Genomic DNA, 22,081 nt, shown 5'->3' with positions numbered 1-22,081 from the left:
CCATTTTCAAACCTATCACAACTTACTAAATTCAGTATATTATAGACAAAATTACTGCATTGTGTATGAAAATTCTTGACATTAATATGACTTGTATTAGTAGTTTGGGATAAGATGTCCCAAAGCTATGATTTAAAAAATTTTACCATCTTCTCTTTCTGACTGTGCTTTGTGTATACAGTCAACCTATTTACAGTACAGGAAATCTGTTTATTTGCTTGTTGAGTATGCAGAATATTTGATTCTCAAACCTTTTTTTTTTTTAATAATTAAAAAGTGATAGTTCTATTCACGTTTTAAGTTTTAGATATTATTTTGAAACAACATCCAGTTAATTGAAATTTAAAGTCTTAATTTTCAGTGTCTGTGTGTGTGTGTGTGTTGAATGTACATATGCAATACTGATAGAGATGATTGTTAATTGCTGGAAAATAGAAAGCTATGCTCCAAGTGTTGCTGCATGTGTGCATGGCTTTTATGACCTCTCCCTGCATATCTTAACTTCTGCCACAGTAAGAGGATCTAGATTTTGTTTAATGTGTCTTAGATGAGTCATGAAAGTTACTCTGTTTTTTTCTCTTTTTAAACATGAGATGTTTCTAATGTTGTTTTTCTAGGCAGTGATATGGAATTGGATTTGCTAGCTGCTGCTGAAACAGAAAGTGACAGTGAGAGTAACCACAGTAATCAGGACAATGCCAGTGGCCGCAGAAGTGTTGTCACTGCAGCTACTGCTGGGTCAGAAGCAGGTATGCCACATCACCTTGTGTTTAATTTAGCTGTTAAAATTGAGATATTGGGATTAAGTTGTTCAGGAAAGGAAATGTGTTAGTGATTGAGTATGGCTTTGACAAGGGCAGAACTGGCTTCACCTAAAAAATACTGTTCTTTGTCTTTGGATCTGGCCTCCATCCAGCACTCCACAGGGCCATATATTTTAAACAAGAGAAATTACTTCACAGCTAGATTGGACAGAATAAAAATCACTTTGTTTTCTCATTTTAAACACCTTTCACAAATACCTGTAACAATATCCCTGTAAACTTATTTTCCCTTTAATTTTTTTTCTTCATCCAGCTTCTTCTCTCCCACCTCTGCCTTCCTCACATTTCTGCTTTTTCCTTTGCTTTTCCTTACTTTTATGGTAAGGTACTATGCAGACTTTTTGGATGAGGAGATGCACTTAGGTGCAGCCTGTTTTGCTCTTATGGAGCTTCTGCCTGTGTTAGCCAGATGTTACTTCACACTCTTGTGAAGTGAAGTGAAATGAAATCTTTTCACTCACTTTTAATGTAGGAGTTAGATATGCTTTAAAACAAAGTGTGAAACCTGACCAGTCATTTTAAGGGTTTTTAAAAGCAGCTGCTCTGCTGTGCAGTTTGGAAGCATAATATTTAGAATTCATTGCCTGGGGACCATAATGAGTAAAGAATTTTTAATTCAAATGATTTCTTGTCTTTTAAAATGTAAGTAATCTTACTCTTTTTCATGAAACCTATGGAAGATTAGCAGTATATATATTATATATAAGGATAATTTTTAAACCTTTTCAGTAATGGTACTTGGACCTTTTTAGTACATGTAGTTTGTTCTCATGGAAAAAGTTTACAATGCTGATATAATGTGTACAACTGCACACAAGTGCCATTGTCTGTTACTCTTTATTGCTTATTTTCTTAATAGGAGCTAGCAGTGTTCCAGCATTTTTTTCTGAAGATGACTCTCAATCAAATGATTCCAGTGACTCTGATAGCAGCAGCAGTCAGAGTGATGACATAGAGCAGGAGACCTTCATGCTTGATGAGCCTCTGGAACGAACCACAAACAGCTCACATGCCAATGGTGCTGCCCAAGCTCCCCGCTCCATGCAATGGGCTGTACGTAATACCCAAAACCAGAGAACTACAAGCACTGCTCCTTCTAGTACATCAGCCCCAGCAGGCAAGTCTGAGTAAAATGCATGCATGAATGTCAATTAACTCTGGCTTTGTTTTTTCCTCTGTTTTAGTTTGTTTTCTTAGGGATAAAATGTTACCTATTTGTCTTGGGACACTGCTATAACCTGTCTTGACAGTTTCAGTTCTGGTTTTGAATTTAAAAAAAAGGAAGGATACATTCTAGTTCTTAAGGAGATAGGAGTATGCTTACAATAGCTAGTAATTCCTTACTAGTTATAGTTTGGATGTCAGTAATATTTGCAAGCTTATTTCTAGAGATGTTTATTGTATCAGTCAATACATAAAATGCATAGCAATGGTTAAATAAATTCATTAACATCATTCTTCTTTTGTGTTTAGCAAGTTCAGCAGGCTTGATCTATATTGATCCATCAAACCTACGTCGGAGTGGTACCATCAGTACAAGTGCTGCAGCTGCTGCTGCTGCACTTGAAGCCAGCAATGCAAGCAGCTATTTAACATCTGCAAGCAGTTTAGCAAGAGCATACAGTATTGTGATACGGCAGATATCTGATCTGATGGGTCTGATTCCCAAGTACAATCATTTAGTGTACTCCCAGATCCCAGCTGCAGTGAAACTGACTTACCAAGATGCAGTCAATTTGCAGGTAAGGACATCCAAATCTCCATAGAGAAATTTAATCTCAGTACAGTTGTTTTTTTAGGTAAAATCATAGAACTATTAAGGTTTAAAGTGATCACTGAAGATTGTCTTGTCCAATTTCCCTGAGAATTAGCTGGAGAATGCTGCTCAGTTCTGTGTCCAGTTAGGTTTTGAGTATCTCCAAGGACTCCACAACTGCTCTGGGCAACTTGTTAAGTGTTTGACAACACTCATAGAGCCAGATTCTTCTCAGTGATATCTAGTGAATAGACAAGGGCAGCAGGCACAAACTGAAATATTTGGGAAGTCCATTTAAACACAACAACAAACTAGAAGTACAAGTATATGCTATGCACTGTTCACTGTCCCTTCTTTAAGGGACTTGATCATCCTTTCCATTACATGCATGTATAAAGTGCATCCTTAATGAAAACAAGTGAAAGGGAAAACTGGTATCTGGCATGTACATAAAGAAGTCTCTGAGACAAATGACACAGGAGTGTGTTCAGTAAGTGTGTATCAGCTTGACTGTGGTTATAGTGGATAGAGTGAAATCATATGTACTGAATGCAGTACAAAAATCAACTGATTGAATAATACTGATGCTTTAGGGAGCCCAAGAAATCAAATTATTTGGTTTTCTTATTCATACTATGTGTTGGGATGTAAAAACTGGATGACAATGTATTTACTTGTGATTGAGCCATGAAGTATATGTATGGCTCTGTTTTCACAGTGCAGTGGAAGAAAAGGGCTTACAATTTGGAAGAGAAATGTTAGAGATATTCTTGGGTCAAACACTGGGGGAAATATGCAGGGAAAATAATAAGACAACATAGAACTGATTTTAGCCTTTTCTGTAATGAAACTATTCAGCAGATTCTTAATGGGAAAATACTGTCTCTGCTGAGTAGAGGTGTTTTGCAAAGGTTACCTTTTTGCCAGATGAGTGCCCAGGAGGGCTGAGGCAGCAAGAGATTTGTATTAGCATGTCAAAGGTTGATGGTTGAGGGTTCATTTCAATACAGAAATGGTTGAGACAGCATTTTGTTAGTTTAGTGGATGCATTTGAAGTGTGAGGGATGTTCTTGAAGGTGAGAAGGCGGGCCAGTGGAGCTAGCAGATGGCAAGAAAGACTCCAGAGCCTGTATTGGGAGCAGGAGAGGTAAAGACTGGACCAGGAAGGAGAGGTTTGTATGCAGGCACAGTTGTCTATGCAGGTCTTAATTTTGTTGTTGTCACTGAGTAAGTTGCAAGGGGTGAAGAATGGTGAAAGACCTGTGTGGTGAATGCTGTATTAGGATGAGAGCTCTAAATCTTCCAGAAAGTCAGGAAGTGGACCAAAATCCCCAGGGTGTGCACACCTTGGAGATGCTGGTGAAGAATGCTTGAACAATACCAAGGTATTAAGTGATGAGAGCTGCATACCACTGCAGTAAATCAGTCTCAGTAGAGCTTTCAGACATCAGTCATTCTTGAGTGTAGTTTTAGAGCCTTTTTGTAAGGAATCAGGTGTAAAAAACATGGTGGAGGTTTCTGTTGTTTGCAGAGCTTTATTAAATCTCTTTTTCTGTAGAATTATGTGGAAGAAAAGCTTATTCCTACTTGGAATTGGATGGTTAGTATCATGGACTCTACTGAAGCTCAGCTGCGTTACGGTTCTGCATTAGCATCTGCTGGTGATCCTGGGCATCCAAATCATCCTCTCCATGCTTCTCAAAACTCAGCCAGAAGGGAAAGGATGACAGCCCGTGAGGAAGCGAGCTTAAGAACACTTGAGGGGAGAAGGTATGAAAATAGTTTGATTAATGCATGTGGTATGAATTGCCAGTCTCACATTGAAACCTTGTTCACTGACATTTTAGGAATCTAGTTTTGCAATGCAACAGTGTAGGTACTTTTTTGATTCAGTCTGGTTTCCTGTTTTGCTACTTGTTTTATTCTGACATGCTACTCTAACATACTAGATTCATCTCAGGTATTAACTGTTTAAAATACATGGCTGCTTATCATAAAAATCATAAAATTATGGTTCTTCCTCTTACCACATGGGTTTTTGAGGGGAGGGGATCGATTTTTTTATCCATATTACAAATATAGTGACTGCTATGTAAGGGATGCATTCTGCTGCAGTGCCTGATCTCTCTGCACTCAATCCTCTTCTGCCTTCAGACGTGCCACTTTACTCAGTGCCCGGCAGGGAATGATGTCAGCCCGGGGGGATTTCCTCAACTATGCCCTCTCCTTGATGCGTTCTCACAACGATGAGCACTCAGATGTTCTTCCTGTCCTAGATGTCTGTTCACTAAAGCACGTAGCATACGTTTTCCAAGCGCTTATTTATTGGATTAAAGCAATGAATCAACAGACGACGTTGGATACTCCTCAGCTAGAACGGAAAAGGTATGATGGCTGACTCAGAAATAAAAGCTTTTGGAAAAGTGGCATGTGCCCTTTTGTTTCAGTCATTGGTGTTGTTACTCAGCAACTCATATATATATATATATATATATATCTATATATGTATATGCATGTGTGTAGTAACATGCATTTTATTAAAAGAATATATATAATGGTGGATAATGTACTTATGTTTGACTGGTAAGCCTGGTGCAGTATCCTGTTCAAATCTTCTAACGCCGATTGCTGTAAAAGGTTTTCTTACTGCTGAAGCTTGAATTTGATTTTTAACTCCATGGCAGTGTTTCCAAAAAAAGTACTCAGCACAGTTTCCCAGCTGAAAAGTGCAATCTGCTCCTCACATTTATCATGTTAACAGCTTATACAGGAGTCTCTCAAATGCATTGAGAATTACATACCATGTAAAAGTCTGTTATGATGGGCTTAGTAGTTTTGTTTTCCATTTGGTTGTGGATATTTGAGTGTTGCCTGATAATATAAAGCACAATAGGGAAGTCAACAGCTGAAAATATCCTGAAATTGAAAATCCCTGCTACTTCAACCATAACATTTCACAAAGTATATTTATTACTTTTTAACAAGTTGTAAAATTTTTTAGAACTGTTCTTTGATTTGAAATGGCAATTAATGATAATAAAAATGTCCGTATGTTGGTAGCCTACACCACCTCTTCCCATTTCTTACTAAGTTTTAATGTACCTGAACTTGCCAGCAGTTAAATAAGTAGTAATCCTGCCATTAATTTTCAATACCACAAGTTGGATGTAACTTTTCCTTTTCTTTATGAATCTAATAACTGTAAAATATGAGATACTGGTATTTTAGACATATATTGGACTTCTGCTTTAGTGCCAGTGTTATGTTTAATCTACGTTAGCAATGTAAGGCTTGTTATGACCCCAAAATGTGTACCAGAGGACTTCAGTAGTTAGACCTGTGGCTTTAAGCCTTTTCCAGGCAGTAATGTACTTCTGGGATCTGCTTTGTCCCCCCAAAATCACATACTGAAATCTGTGAAATAACTGTTCATAAAAAAAATTGCAGAATACCCATGAAATGGTTATAAAACTATGAAGGCTTAGAGATTTTCAGTTTAAGGTGAGTTGTTCAAATTTGAAGTTAGATGTTAGATGATGTTTTAGTAGCCCATATAAAATGAAATTTTACCCATCTAATTTCAGAACATACTTCACAATGCTCAAACTACCAGAAATGAATACTAATGAAAGTTCTTGATCCTTTTTGTATTATAGTGAAAACCATTTTTTTTTAATATGTAGCTTGCAGTAGCTTCTGAGATGTGATCATTGACATTATTTTTACAGGACTGAGCACATTCTACAACAGTAAATTTAAGAGTAGTGTTTACTTACATATTTTTTTCCATTAATGCAGTGTTCCTAGGTCTTTATCATGTGACATAGTCTTTAAAAACAAGCATTCACATTACTGAGGCTGCAACTTTTTAGATCAAACTTGGCAGGTGGCCAAGTTGTTATAATGCTAACTGTGCGAGTTATGTAGTGAGTATGTATTGTGAAGTACTTTACAGTACTCTGAATTTGTTCTGGTATTTATAGCTCTGAAGTACAGTTGCTGATTAAACTCTTGCTTTTATTGATTGCTTCAGGTGTAAATGTTTTGCTTAATGTTTTCTTCAAGACAATTCTTCAAGACTCTTCTTTTTTCCCTGTTTTTTCTTTTTAAGAACTCGAGAGCTTTTGGAATTAGGTCTTGACAATGAAGATTCAGAACATGAAAATGATGATGACACCAATCAGAGTTAGTATATAAAACCACTTCTTTAGAATGCCAGAAATGCAACACTTAGTGTGTTTTTCCCCTTTAGCTAGCTGAGACAGACTTTGAATAAATTTTGCTTCTTGTGTATGTTACATTAAAGTTGGGATTTAGTAAGATTTTCTTACCATTGTTACTTTACCGATTTTATTCTTACCTTGCTTGTTCTCATTTTGGGGACATCTTTTTGTCTCCTTTCTTTCTAAACTGCAGAGTTTGTGCCCTTACTTATCATTCCACACAATGACAGAATATAATATTTGAATCAGAGGTAAACTGATTTTAACATTTTTTTATCTGATGAAACTGCTGTTAAAAATGGTAGATGTATGCTTTATCCTAAATACATATAGTGTAGGAATGCATGTTCTGTAAAACTAGTTACAGTAAAAAGAACAAAAGTGATGACTAAGCAACTTCATTGAGATTTCTGGAAGCATTCTTCCTTAAAGTCTTAAATTTGCAGAGATGCTCCTCCAGTCAGATAGCTAGGAGGAAATGGTATGAATTGTTGTTATTTTAAAACCTTGGCTTTTATAACTGTGGAAATTTAATTGAAACCACCTCTGATATTTAGGTGCTACACTCAATGACAAAGATGATGACTCCCTCCCAGCAGAGACTGGCCAAAACCATCCGTTTTTCAGACGATCAGACTCAATGACGTTCCTGGGCTGCATTCCACCCAATCCTTTTGAGGTTCCTCTGGCAGAGGCCATCCCCCTGGCAGACCAGCCCCATCTATTACAGGTGACATCAGAGATGATGTTTCGGAAGAAAAGTGCAGTTTGCTTTTGCCTTTCTAACTGAAATATATTATTTACCCAGAATGTTTTTGTTAATTTTCAGCCAAATGCTCGCAAAGAAGATCTGTTTGGCCGACCAAGTCAAGGCCTATATTCATCTTCTGCCAACAGTGGGAAATGCTTAATGGAAGTTACAGTGGATAGAAACTGCCTTGAGGTAGTTTTAAAGGTTTTGTTATTTTAAACAGTAGGGTAACTTAAGCTTATACTTTCATTCCTTAAGATACACTGTAATGTTTCTGGAGAGCTTTAAGTGGTTTTCAGAATGATAATTTAAAAGCCCAGTAAGAATGAAGACTTGAACTTTTAATGAAAAATATGCTTGGGTTTATTTGCAGTGTAGGAACTTTTATGGTTACTGCTTTATAGCAGATTTCAGGCAGTATTTTTAAAGGCTGCAGTATAATCCTGGGTTAGTTTTGAAATGCCAATTATTTAATTATTTGTGATAAAAAGTATTAAATCTCACTCTAGCCCAGTAATTTTACTTGCCTACAAACTAATCATTAAATGGCAAGTGTATAAATTTTAAACATAAAGTGGGAAAATGATTTTTCCTATTTGTAGAAATGATGGAGGTTATTGAGGTTATTATGTTTAGCAGGTCAATTGCTGTGCTCGCTTTTGTATGGTTTAAAGATTTTATATATTTTTTCCTGAAAAAGCCTTTTAGACTGATTTTAAAGTGCAATTTAATTTTATTTCTCCTTTTTAGGTGCTTCCAACAAAAATGTCTTATGCAGCCAACTTAAAAAATGTTATGAGCATGCAAAATCGGCAAAAGAAGGAAGGGGAGGAGCAAAATGTGCCTACAGAAGAATCTGAGAGTTCAAAGCCAGGGCCTTCAGCTCATGATCTTGCAGCACAGCTGAAAAGCAGCTTGTTGGCAGAGATAGGATTGACAGAAAGTGAAGGGCCACCTCTCACATCTTTCAGGTAGTTTGAGTTAAGAATTTCTCTATGCAATATTTCTGAACTGATAAAGGGACTTTTGGGTCTCTGAAAAATCTTTTAAAATTAAAATTAGGTTTACTTTAGTTTGAATTTGTAGTTTGTGTTTAGTGGCTAAATGAACAGCTGAGTGGTCTTCAAAGAAGTCTTCACAAACTGCAGTGAAAGTCTTTTTACTACCTGACCTCCAGCTGCAGATCTACTGTGATATCCTGGGTAGCTAAGTTTAAAAAATGGAATTGACAATTTGCAATCTGTGTCTGAGGATGTTGACTGCACATCATGCAGTTAGGGATTGAACTGCCCTCACGTTGCATTACAAGTTTTTTTAAAAAATTTAAGGTCTTTATTGAAGGGCGACCAAGAATAGTGAATTCCATTAACAGTGAAGTTACATGCTTGGAATGTAATTTCTCTTTGGAAGCAAGGCTTGTGTTGCAGCTGAAACTACTCAGCTTCATGTGCTTTGTCTTCAGACTTACTGTATTAATTTATCCTTTATCAAAAATAAACTCATTTGAAGGTAGAAGTACACAAAACAGGTCTGAAATTTAACTTGGTTTTATCTGTCATTTTTTCCCATTTTCTGCCAGGCCACAATGTAGCTTCATGGGCATGGTCATATCTCATGATATGTTGCTGGGACGTTGGCGCCTTTCTTTAGAGTTGTTTGGTAGAGTATTCATGGAAGATGTTGGAGCAGAGCCTGGATCGGTATGTATTTCCTGGTGTTAAGGACAAGTCATCTTACATTTAAATTGTGAACCTCCTTCATTATTCTAATTTTGGATTTTTTTTTTAATTTTTTGCCTTTTTAATTTTCTTTTAAGATCTTGACTGAATTAGGTGGCTTTGAAGTAAAAGAATCAAAATTCCGCAGGGAGATGGAAAAACTTAGAAACCAGCAATCCAGGGATTTAATATTGGAGGTAAAAAATGTTAGTTTATATTCTCCTGTATTCATTTTTTGTTAAAAGTTGAATTACACATTGCAGCAACTTCATAGGAGAAGCTGTATTTCAGGGTCTGCATGCAGATGCCTTAAACTTTACTGTGTGACCTTTGCTGCTATTACTCTGTCGTTTTTCACACTCATAATAATTGGTATTTTCTGAATGTGGGCAAAAGTGTCCAGAAATTTCTCATGAAGCTGTAATTTTCTCAGTGTAATGACTGAGAACTTTCTGTGTTTTTTCTAGGTTGATCGAGACAGAGATCTTCTAATTCAGCAGACTATGAGGCAGCTCAACAATCATTTTGGTCGCAGGTGTGCTACCACCCCCATGGCTGTACACAGAGTAAAAGTTACCTTTAAGGATGAGCCAGGAGAAGGCAGTGGTGTGGCACGAAGCTTTTATACTGCCATTGCACAGGCTTTTCTGTCAAATGAGAAACTTCCAAATCTAGATTGTATTCAGAATGCCAACAAGGGTACCCATACAAGTAAGTGATGCACAGGAGTTATCTGCAGATAACATAAAAGCCTTGGATGGCTTTTCATGTTGAAATGCTTGGCACTGTTTCAGAGATTTCACTTGTTAGCTCAGGAGGGGAATGATGAAAATTGTGCATGCTACTTCTCTGAGGCAAGGAAATGGCTTTTTTTCTGGGTTCAGAAACAGGAAGCTCTTGTTTTTCTTGAACCACGAGTTGTCTTTAAATTTCTCAGCTTTTTTTGAGCACCTTTCTTTCCAGTAGGTAATAATTGTGAATTAGCAACTAAGAGCTTATACACTTTAGTATGTCTGTTCCATCTGGTTTGTCACAAATTAATTTTTAAGGTAAATAAAAATAACTTTTATATGTAAACTCTGGAAGTATTTTGGCATTTCTAAGTTGGAACAAACACTTTTGAGTTCTTAAATCTGGCTGAATTCAGATCACTACAAGTGAAGTGGTGTAATCTCATTGATGGCTTTCAATCAATCTTCCAAACTGTGTCCCACTTACACTGAAATTTAGGTAGGGAAGAGAAATGTAAAGAAGATTAAGCTTCCAAGGTTTTTTCCTCCCTTCAGGTTTGATGCAAAGATTGAGAAACAGAGGGGAGAGAGATCGGGAAAGGGAGCGAGAGAGAGAAATGCGGAGAAGTAGCGGTTTACGAGCTGGTTCTCGGAGAGACAGGGATAGGTAAGTGACACACTTTTCATGTGCTGGAGATACTTTGGTAAATAGAATAATTGCCTTGGTTATCTCCAGGCAAAATACTTACACTGTCTCAAATTAAAGCTGTCTCTTTCACTTTCAGGATCAATTAACAGGGTGATTTCTTTAAATCTCATAAATACTTTAATTGTTTAAGGAATAATTATGCTTACTTCAGCACTGACAAATTATGTCTCTAATCATATGCCATAAATTTCTCCTTCTAAAACAGTTGCAAAAACTTGTATACTAAAATAAAAATTGTAAAGTGTTTGAGAAATGCATTGCTGTTCATGGCATCTCTGAATGTTGTATCCAAAATACCAGAAGTTCCTCTGGTATTTTGTAAATATAAAAAAAACCTCTGGTTCACTTTGATTCTCTCTGGATCATTCTGGATCAGTGTATGTAACACTTCTATTCCAGCATAACAACTTAGACTGTTTTGAATCAGTGTGCAAATGATAGCATTTCACAGGATTTTTGTGTATTTCCTCTGAAATGAGTACTAACTACTCTGATTTTCTTAAGGGACTTTAGAAGACAACTTTCCATTGACACACGGCCTTTTAGACCAGCATCAGAAGGAAATCCCAGTGATGACCCTGACCCTCTTCCAGCACACAGACAAGCCCTTGGAGAAAGGCTCTACCCTCGAGTGCAAGCAATGCAACCAGTAAGACTTAACCTATCTAATGCCCTTAATGACACATTTTGCCGTATTTTAATTTATAATATAACTTCCTTGTTCATTATTGTTTTACATAACTGAAATATTTGAACATGTAGGGCTGTTTTTGTATTCATTGTCATTGATTTTTTTCTGTAATTTGGCATTTAGCTTAGGAGGTATCTTGAAGTTCATTCTATATTTATAACAATAGAGCCTTCATAAAAGCATATTGAAAATGAGAGAACTGGAGAATAGTTAAGACATTTCATTCCTTATCCGCAGGCATTTGCAAGTAAAATCACAGGAATGTTGTTGGAATTGTCGCCTGCTCAGCTGCTGCTGTTACTAGCTAGTGAAGATTCTCTTAGAGCAAGAGTTGATGAAGCAATGGAACTCATTATTGCACATGGCAGGTAAAGTATTGAGGATTTAGATAAGAAATTAAAACTGATTTTGTGGTCAAAATATTAACACTGTGCTACATCTAAGTCTGATACATGCAACTTTGTCCTTGCTTTTGTTACAGGTAGTTTTCTTTGGGCTGTGACTTGTTGACTTTGATTTAATCTAATGTCTGGTTTTAGAATATGACAGCTCATTATTGTGAAATTAAATCTACCTCTTTTTTTCTTCCTTTTTTTTTCTTCTTTTTTTTTTTTTTTAACCCTGTCAAGGGAGAATGGTGCTGACAGTATATTGGATCTTGGATTGCTGGACTCTTCAGATAAAGTGCAGGTAATGAACTGTTCCCCAAACAAAATTTACTTAAGATCCAGTTGTAGCAATTTTAAAAAGTCAAGTAACCAGAGCTTTCCTTTATCATGCAAGACAAAGTTCTGTTTAATTGTCTTGTGGAATTATCTTTCTGTCTGCTTGTCCTTTTTTAAAAAAAGGATTAAGCAGTAATTACTTTAAAATATTAAATGTTATCATAAGGAAGTATCATGGACCTTCTCAACCAATGAAACTGGAATCTTTGGATCTCGTAGCAAAGGGTTTCTTGATGTATGCCAGTAACTAGAAGTTTGTTAATTGCTATTCTGACTTTCAAACCAGGAAAACAGAAAGCGACATGGTTCCAGCCGCAGTGTAGTAGACATGGAATTAGATGATACAGATGATGGGGATGATAATGCACCACTTTTCTACCAACCTGGAAAACGAGGTTTTTATACACCAAGACCTGGTAAAAACACAGAAGCAAGGCTGAATTGTTTCAGAAACATTGGCAGGTATGCTACTGTTCACTTTCTAATCGGAAAAAAAGTTAGAGATAAACATACAAAGTCCCAGGAAGAGTACAGTGCTCCAGCCTGCAAAAATTGTATTACATTTATGCTCTGTATTTCTCACCTGGAGCTACAGAGTGAGGATTAGCAAATGTCAAGTTAAGTTTACTTTTCCCATCATTTGTTTGTTTGTTTTACAGTCTAGAAGTTTTATACTGCAAGAAATCTTTTTAAATTATACATGCCCTTGCTTTCCTTCTGGGGATTGATAGGGCTGGAAGGCTGTTTGCATCTTGATTCTTAGAATGTTTTGACTGTTTTAATAGGAGTTCACTGAAAGATCTCCAATGTAATTTTCTACTGTACCAAAGTAAACTCCAAACATTTATTTTCAGAATCCTAGGACTGTGCTTGTTGCAGAATGAACTGTGTCCCATTACATTAAATAGACACGTAATCAAAGTTCTTCTTGGCAGAAAGGTAAGTTGAACATAGAAATTTGCATTTCCTTTAATTACACAAAAGCTCATCTTTAAAAACTGCTTTTTTTCCCCTATGGTGCATATATTGACTAGCAGAGTGATACTGGAACTGTAAGGATGCTTTTAAATTTAATGGATTTTTTTCTTCATTTCCTAGATTTTAAACTGAGTAGATGTACTAGAATTCAGGTATTGGTTTAAGATGGAATGATTTTGTAATAGGTTAACTTTTGATTTTCTTTAGCAACAGCTTACTGTCTCCCCTTATTCTCTTTGTGAGACTGAAGACTTGACGAGGTCGTGTTGGACAGTACTAGGCAGTAGCATCTCAGCTTAACAATATTTGAGAGAATTCACTGAATTGAATTGTATTTAAAATTTTGTCTCAGGTGTAGGTATAATTTCATTCAGAGTAAAGCCTGATGCAGTAGTTGCCTAAGCTTTTGGCAAAAATGCTTCCCCACCCCCAAAAAACACCAACTATGTACTGCACATGTCATGCATTAGTCAATAGCATAATTATAAGTTCTGTCTGAACTTAGGTTTAAGTTGAATTAAATGCTGAATCATGTCCCTAAGCACCACATCTATGCATCTTTTAAACACCTCCAGGGATGGTAATTCAGCCACTTCCCTCAGCAACCTGTTCCAGTTTGAAAAACACTTATGATCTTTAATGAAAAAGGATTAATGACAGAATGATATGCCTCCAAATATCCTCTGATATCTTCTAAAAGAGATTCCCTTCTAATTGTTTTCTTGTGGGTTTTTTCCTTCTTGAATATGTATCCCTTACAGCTAAATGTTCTGTAAAGGACATTTTAGTGTAGGTTTAGGTTAGTTTAATTAGTAGATGACTCTCTTCAGGCTGGTAAGGAACAAAGAAGAAAGGAACTATAAAAACCAGCAAAAAGTAGACATTGGTATTTAAGTTGTTGGAAACTGGTATGCAGGTAGTGGGTATTCAGTCATTTAAATACATATATATAACAGCAACATGTATGTGTTTAATATACAAGTGGAGGGTAACTTTGAGCATTTTGGAGCACTGATGCAAATTGTTTCCAACCTCAGTCAACCTTCATCAGATCTGTTCATCTAGATGATAGGTAGAAAAATTTGTTTAAAAAGACCCCATGAATTTTTATAGCCTTTATGCCCTTAACAGCAGGACAGGCTTTTACACGGCTGTCTTTACACTCCACTGATGCCTTTCAGTTGAGTATTCTAATCTATCTTCAAGTGCAGACTTAAAGTGGGAGTTTGATTGCCATTATTGCCAAGTGCTTGCTTGCTTTGTTATGTGGGTCATGCACTGATGTGTGCTTTGTGCATGGATTAGGCACAGATCACATGATTTTGAATATATTCTTAAAACAACTGGTATGTTTCAAATATCTCAGCTTTTTTTTTTCTTTTTTTTCTTTTTATAGGTGAACTGGCATGACTTTGCTTTTTTTGATCCTGTTATGTATGAAAGCCTTCGGCAACTTATCCTCGCCTCCCAGAGCACAGACGCTGATGCAGTGTTTGCAGCAATGGACTTAGCCTTTGCAATAGACCTCTGTAAGGAGGAGGGTGGAGGGCAGGTAAGCACAGCTAAACCTGTGTTTATAGGCTCAGAATTTGACAACTTATGCATGTAGAGCCTACAATAGCCTGGTTAGCATAGCCATTCATAGGGAACATCTGAAGTTGATCTGTTGTAGTAAATTTTGCTTGGTTTTAGAGGGATATTAAGGCAAACTGTTCAGTGTACTGTGGCTGTAGTAATAACCTAATTTCATTTTTTTTTATTTAATGAATGATCTTTGTTACCTTGCCATAGGTTGAACTCATTTCCAATGGTGTAAATATACCAGTGACTCCTCAGAATGTATATGAGTATGTTCGGAAATATGCAGAACACCGAATGTTGGTAGTAGCAGAACAGCCTCTACATGTAAGTCTTTGCTGGAGTGTTTAAAGAAAAAAATAATTCCTTATTATGGTATTGCTAATAAGGTTTCTTTTGAATTCTTGGCGGCTTGATTAAAAATATTTAATTTCCTAAGTTTTATGTAATTGTATAGCTGTTTATGCAGTACATGTAGCTGTTTATGCTGTTTATGCAGTACAGCAAAGGCTGAGTACTTTGAGGAATTTCTCTTTTTTTATGGAATGAAAGATAAAATCTTTTAAACTTGATCTTATTATTTAAACATGTATGTTGACTTCTTGAGCTCAAATGTGTCCTCTTGGAATTTGTGCATTGTATTTAGGAGCTACTTTGTTATAATAATCTGCCACCATTTGTTTAGCCAAATAAACAAAGATTAAAATAAAATTTGAAAATCTATATTAATCACTTAGAACTTCTGACTTGATGGTGATGTTTCAGAAGAAAAAATCAGTTACGAAACATGCAAGTTTGTTCCTATCTTACTCGCCCAGCAAGAAACTTCATAATTGATTATAAAACTATATTTAAATAATTAGATTCTTGAAACCCTTTAAAAATAAAATTTATGGAATAATATACTTCTGCAGACAGTTAATGACAGTCCAGTATTTAAAGCCACCTTCTGTCATACGATACTATATCTAAACTTGGTCGTTTCTGCTGAGTGTGGTTTCCTGCTGCACTTCTGAGATAATGCTTGCAGACTGCTAGATTAGCTCTGTGCAGTTTAGGTCAAAAATTCTCACAGAAAGCATATGTTCCTGGAATTATATTACTTGGTCCTCATGTTGGCTTATATTCATAGTTGGACTCTTGTTAATTTTGAGAGTTGATAACTGTACCATTTGTGTTAATTTTGGATTTACTGAAACAAATTTATGCCTATCCTTCTTTTTTTAAAATGGATTTTCCAATCTTCTTCAGGATATTGATTATAGAAAATGTGCATATAACATTTTTTAAAGTGTGAGTGTCTAAGGAAGCTAAGTAGCATGCAAGATGCATTTTTCTTATTTCTCATCAAATTCATCATAATTTAGCAAAATAACCTGAACATTGAGTGCTTTTGCTTCTGCCTCTGGTAAAACATTGAAACCATTGCTTCTTTCACTTGCAACAATAAGTAGGGGTTAGCAGATTGGCACAGGTTTTTGTTTCAGGAAACCAGCATCTTGGATGTTAAAGCTTTGAAAGAAAATAACAGCTCGGGGAATAATGAACTTTGTGTTAATGGGGGATTTAACCTGGAACTTTTCAGTGAGGTGTTTAAAGTCAGTCTGAAAGTGATATGGTTATAACGTGAATCTTGTGGTTTTCACTTAAGGCAATGAGGAAAGGGCTCCTGGATGTACTTCCAAAGAATTCATTAGAAGATTTGACAGCAGAAGATTTTAGACTTTTGGTAAATGGCTGTGGTGAAGTAAATGTGCAAATGTTAATCAGCTTTACCTCTTTCAATGATGAGTCAGGTATGAAATAACTTACTTATTCAGAAATAGAGTTGTAGGAATAACTTAGCACTGTTTATTCTGTTTGGAGTAAAGTTACCACCATTAAACTTAAAATACCTCTTCAGATTTTACATTGGTTAAGAAGTTGCTGGATGTCTTAAGTTATTATTAGAGTTTTTATATACCTTTGCAAATACTCACTTTCATTTGGCAGGAGGGGAAGAAGCACATTGTTCCAACTCTGATGTCATTTGATATTAAATACAAGGATTGTGTTATTGTTAGCATATATTTCTGAAGATTCGGACCTAGTTTTAGAAGTATAAATGTGATTGATCCAGTGTAAGATTTCTTACATAATTTTAAAACTGTATGTAGCTGTTGTTAGATGTTTTTGGAGGAAGGAGATGGGAGTTGTAGAGAGGTATGTCAGAGTTAGGCTTTACATTCAGGAGTGTGTGTATTAATCACAAAATTAGTGGTGTCTCCAATATCAGGACTTTATTAATGACACTGTAGCTGAAGGTCCAACTTGCAATACATGTAGAAAAGATCTCTTAACATTTATTGCACAGTGTCCCAGCTGAATTACATACATTTTTATTTCACACAGGAGAAAATGCTGAGAAGCTTTTGCAGTTCAAGCGTTGGTTTTGGTCCATAGTTGAGAAGATGAGTATGACAGAACGACAAGACCTAGTAAGTTGTCCATTGGCAGTATAAACGTGCAGAAGAACTTGAATAACCTTGGCACCATTACTATTTTAACTGTGTTTACCTGCAGAGACTTTCTGCGAGAGGAGTTAGAGTATCAGAGCAGGGTAGTAAGATTTGGTTAAACATTCAGTTCTGGAAACAAGGTGTGAATCCTAGACCTTCTTGCAACTGACAGTAAACATTGTGTGTCCTTAGCTCTGTTCATGAGTCTCTTGTGGAAGCACAGTTGTTGTTCAGCTGAATAACTGTGGTTAATCAACTGTGTTGTGGGCTAGTAAGGTTTTGAGGTTGAATTCTCTATCTGGATCATCTACTCTCCTGACTTCTGTGTATCCTGAGAACAACACCTGTGTCCTCTGTGTAAGATGTCTGTAATGGTACTATCCCCTTCTCAGACCCTTATAGGAATCACTGATGAAAAAGACCAGGTACTCTTCTGGGGGTTCATTTTGCAAAATTTGCCTGTAAAGTGTATTAATTATACACCTCTTAAAAGTATTTGCTTTTAACTTCCTAATATGTAAGATACTGTCTTTCCTTTAGAGTTTACTAAAAACAAACAAGGACTAATTTTGAAAAGTGGAAAATCTAGAGCACTTTTTTTAAGGAGTATCTGTGGTTTTCCTTTTGTAGGGAAGGACAGTATTTCACACATGAGACAAACATATGTTGTCTGTTGCTGCCTTTTGTCTGTACAAGTACTATATTCTGGAATAACTAGCTGGTTTGTGAGAAATTTCTGATGAATTTTTGTGTTGATGGCAATCACCATTTTACCAGATGGGTTTGGGGACATTTCATTGAGGATTTGTTGATACAGGATCATTTTGAATGCTGCTTTTATCAGTTTTAACAGAAGTATGTAATATAATGAGCAGTTGAGAAAAGGGAAATAAAGGAAGCTACTACAAATGGATGCAGCATGACCACTGAGTTTAGTTGGTGGATTGAACAGAACACAGTCTGATCAAACTTGCTCTGACTGTACAGCTCTTCTTCAAGCTATCCCTATCCAATGTATAGTAGGCGGTCTGAACTTTAGCCTAGTACAGCAAAATTTTAAATGATGTCTTCTTTTTTCAGGTTTACTTTTGGACATCAAGTCCATCATTGCCTGCCAGTGAGGAGGGATTCCAGCCTATGCCATCAATCACAATAAGACCACCAGATGACCAACATCTTCCTACAGCAAACACTTGCATTTCTCGCCTTTATGTCCCACTCTATTCCTCTAAGCAGATTTTGAAACAGAAATTGTTACTCGCCATTAAGACCAAGAATTTTGGTTTTGTGTAGAGTATAAAAAGTGTGTATTGCTGTGTAATATTACTAGCTAAGTTTTGTAGATTTTTCCATTTGTCTATAAAAGTTTATGAAAGTTAATGCTGTCATACCCCTGGTGGTACCTTAAAGATTTAAATGCAAACATTCCTGTACTAAATTTGTAATGTAAAGGCCTAAGGAGCACTGGCAATATCTGAGTGCAACAGTTTGCCAGTCAATAACTCCTTTGCCTAACCCCAGCCAAAGATGACAGCAGAACAATATAATTTACACTGTGATTTATCTTTTTGCTGAGGGAAAATATGTAAAATGTTCTGAAAATTCACTGCTGCCTTTGTGGAAAGTGTTTCAGCAAAGGTTCTTGTATAGAGGGAGTAGGGAATTTCAAAATAAAAAATTAAGTATGTTCTGTGTTTTATTTTAACTTTTTTTATGGTGTTTAATTTGTGGTTGGCTGCAGTTGTGTATCATGTATATTGAACTTGTAAAAAGTTCCTGACAGCTCAGATCCCAGAGTTGGGATCGCTCATTTATGAAACCACTTTCATTGCAATTTTTGTTCTGATTGCATTGAACACTGGTGCATCAGATACCATCACTACTATTTGCATGTAATCTGTACCTTTAGTGGTTTGTTTTATTTGTTTTGGGTTTTTGTTTTTGTTTTTTGGGGTTTTTTTGTACATACGATGAGGCCAATGCACAGTATTTCATAGTTCACAATCAACATTTTTGTATCCCTGTTTCAGTGAACAGACAGTCAGGAGATTGTTCCACTACCAGTTCTAACCCAACACTTGTACTACGTTATCTAACTATGTAAACTCAGCCTGGGCACTTTCTGGTAACTGTAAAATGTTTATAAGATCATGATTATTGAAGATACATTTTGGAAAACTTTAATGTTCGTGAGCAGCTTAACTTCTTTTGTATCTAGCCTTTTTTTAAGTATCTTGTTACAGTTTTTTAATAAAGAAATTACAGACAAAATACCAAGTCATACTGAAGAAACAATAGTTTTTATTTATTTAGCCATTTATACTTTAGCTGACAGCATACACTAAACACAGTCGTTCATTAAAAATCTGAATTTTTTAACTGAAAAATTGACCTGCAGAAGACATTCAGCCCACATTTTACAGTTAGCAGAGAATCCTGCATGAAACAGGCCAGGCAACCCCTTCTTTTCGCAGAATTGGTGTGAAGGGAAAGTGGCTTGTTCTGAAAAATATCAAGGTAATTAGGTTAGAATAAAATTTTCAGACTGCATTGTAGTGGGTTCTATGCTATGTTCACTTTTGAAGCAGGTGGTAGTTCTGGGGGGAGGGCAGTCTTTGACCATAACCTAGGATGTGTTTTCCCTAGTGCTTGAAAGGTTTTTGAGAGTTAGGAAGTGATGAATAAAGGAAGAAGCTGCTTTTTCTATGTCAAAGCAAAGTTCTGAAAGCTTAGCAGAATAAAGTATTAAAGGTTAAGGGCTTTTGTGGTGATGATGTCCTCCCTCTTTCTTGCTTCTCCAACCCCATGAGTCCATATTAGTGATTTTTGTTTCCTTCCTTTTGTTGGGAAGAGCTATACTATTGTTCCATCAAAATTTGAGTGGAATTCATCTTAGCCAGAGCTCCACAGGGTTTTTCTTTGTGTCATTTTGTTGAGGATGACCAGAAGTTACAGCTGTGGTTTTCAAGAAAGCCTATTTTCATCATTTACTTAGTTGCTTGAGGTACTGGAGGACAGTTGAGATCAGAATTTGTGGTCACCAGTTGCCATATTGATGCTGAAAATTGTTTTCTAAATAAGGCTGCTTCAGGCTTGTGTAGTTAAACTGTGGATAAATCAAGTAAGCAGATATGGAATCAAATGTGGAAATAGTTCTGCATGTACTAATACTGCCCAAATCAATTGTCCTATAAAAGGATCTTGTCATACAGACAATGTTTGAGGACTGGAGTCTATTCTGGATTTCCTGTTGTGACTTCCAGTGTATCTTAAGCTCCAAACTGTATCAGATTTTACTGTTCTAGTATCAATTAAAAATGCAAAGCAGTACAGCTACACAAGTTGAGATATAGGTGTATTAGTATAGAGAAAATGTGTACTGGTATAGCTGTTCTCATATCCTAAGGGATAGTTACAAAGGTACAGAGCAACTTATACCTTATGCCTGGATTTCTAACTGGTGTAATTATTTACATTACCAAAAATGCCTCTTAACTCAAATGTGTAAAGTTAGTAGAAAGCAACAAAAGAAACTGTTTAGAATAGGCATCAGATCTACAGTCTGTAAAATAAAGCTCCCTCCCTCACAAAGCTTTGTGAGACTTCATGTACTAAAAAGTATCCAAGGCCCTTGGATGCAGGGCCATATATAAATGTAAAGTACTGTGTGTATATATATATATATATGTATTGTGTGTATATGTATATAAGTGTATGTGTATGTATAACATATAAATATATGTTATATGTATATATATTTCTGTATATAGTTTAAACATTTTTTAAGTCCTGTAATGTATAGCTAGACAAAAATTATGCAGATATCTCAGTAGCTCACCATATATACACACACAAGGCATTCTGCTAAGTGGAGAGGGAATCTAGAATGATTTATGCTGTCGTCATTGACTTGAAATGTGTATGTAGCTTTATAAATAGCTTTTTTCCTCTGTATGGTATATTTAAACTATATCAAGATTTTAATAAGAAAAATGTTTATTAAAATCATACACCTCATCTCCCTTTGGCTTAAGCCCTTCTGTTAGTCCATTTTTAAGATGTAGTAGAGAAACTAGTTAAAGGAAAAATCTGTAATGTTTAAGTTTTTAATAGTCTAAATCTTTAGCTGTTCATAACTGCTGAAGTAGGAGATAAAGGTAGTTACTAATAAAATGTTATAACCAACTACTAGACTAGTTCCTATTCCAAACGTAGGGAAAACTAACACCTCAGTGCTAACTTCCGTGGCTAATCCTCAGCATTGGTTTCTGTTCCTTAGCTAACCTACAGAATGTAAATTTCTTGCTCCAGCTTTGATAGTTTTAAAGTTTAAAAGTTTATGGACTCTTCATCAAGTGGCCTTTCCCATCTGCTTAGTTTGGGAATGACTTTTTTTCCCTGGAAGTTAGTCATTGGGTCATTAGATAATATGCAGAGAAAAAGCTGCAAACTGGCAAATGTGCGAACTGAAATCAGTAACCTTGTACAGCAGCAGTAATGTAGGGAGACAGAGGAAAAGACATTTTCCTGAGTTCTTAACCTATGTTTGTCTTTGTATAACTTGCACAATTGGGTGCAGACCTGCTCTTTTCAGAAGTTTACTTCCACATGGGCATCCAAAGAGAAGCTTTTCCTTGGTGGCTGCTGTGCAAGTGGGGGAAGCACCCCAGACACCACCAACGGTCCCCCGCTGGTGGCTCTTGCAGGGAGCCCTCGTTCAGCACACTGAATGTCACTCTTACCACTACCTGAAAGATTGTGTAGTAGGTAGTAGTAACCCCCTCGAAGAAAGGTTTCAGCTCTTCTTTAACACCCTTTTTTGTAGGTGTCCTAACCTGTGGTTCATGTCTTTGTGTGTTAATCTGTCAATGTCATTCTGAGCTTTTTTTTGTGTCTGTC

At 36.2% G+C, this 22,081-nt stretch overlaps 1 protein-coding gene across 1 annotated transcript in view; it reads left to right on the top strand.

The window, feature by feature from the left end:
• Nucleotides 1-19,453, top strand: part of UBR5 (ubiquitin protein ligase E3 component n-recognin 5) — a 78,870-nt gene extending 59,417 nt beyond the window's left edge. Inside the window, 23 exon segments of the mRNA XM_030444117.1 lie at nt 618-749; nt 1,684-1,941; nt 2,298-2,566; nt 4,139-4,350; nt 4,735-4,965; nt 6,692-6,765; nt 7,361-7,533; nt 7,633-7,746; nt 8,305-8,525; nt 9,134-9,254; nt 9,371-9,469; nt 9,740-9,983; nt 10,559-10,670; nt 11,217-11,361; nt 11,641-11,771; nt 12,033-12,093; nt 12,415-12,590; nt 12,983-13,067; nt 14,503-14,658; nt 14,898-15,011; nt 16,336-16,480; nt 17,076-17,161; nt 18,263-19,453. Of these exon segments, the coding sequence (XP_030299977.1) occupies nt 618-749; nt 1,684-1,941; nt 2,298-2,566; nt 4,139-4,350; nt 4,735-4,965; nt 6,692-6,765; nt 7,361-7,533; nt 7,633-7,746; nt 8,305-8,525; nt 9,134-9,254; nt 9,371-9,469; nt 9,740-9,983; nt 10,559-10,670; nt 11,217-11,361; nt 11,641-11,771; nt 12,033-12,093; nt 12,415-12,590; nt 12,983-13,067; nt 14,503-14,658; nt 14,898-15,011; nt 16,336-16,480; nt 17,076-17,161; nt 18,263-18,475 (3,572 nt within the window). The 3' untranslated portion in view covers nt 18,476-19,453.
• The last annotated feature ends 2,628 nt before the right edge of the window (nt 19,454-22,081 follow it).

The sequence above is a fragment of the Calypte anna genome, chromosome 2 (assembly GCF_003957555.1).
Source record: "Calypte anna isolate BGI_N300 chromosome 2, bCalAnn1_v1.p, whole genome shotgun sequence".
Lineage (NCBI taxonomy): Eukaryota > Metazoa > Chordata > Aves > Apodiformes > Trochilidae > Calypte > Calypte anna.
The sequence above is the reverse complement of the archived record's forward strand: the minus strand, read 5'-3'. Positions and strand labels throughout refer to the sequence as shown.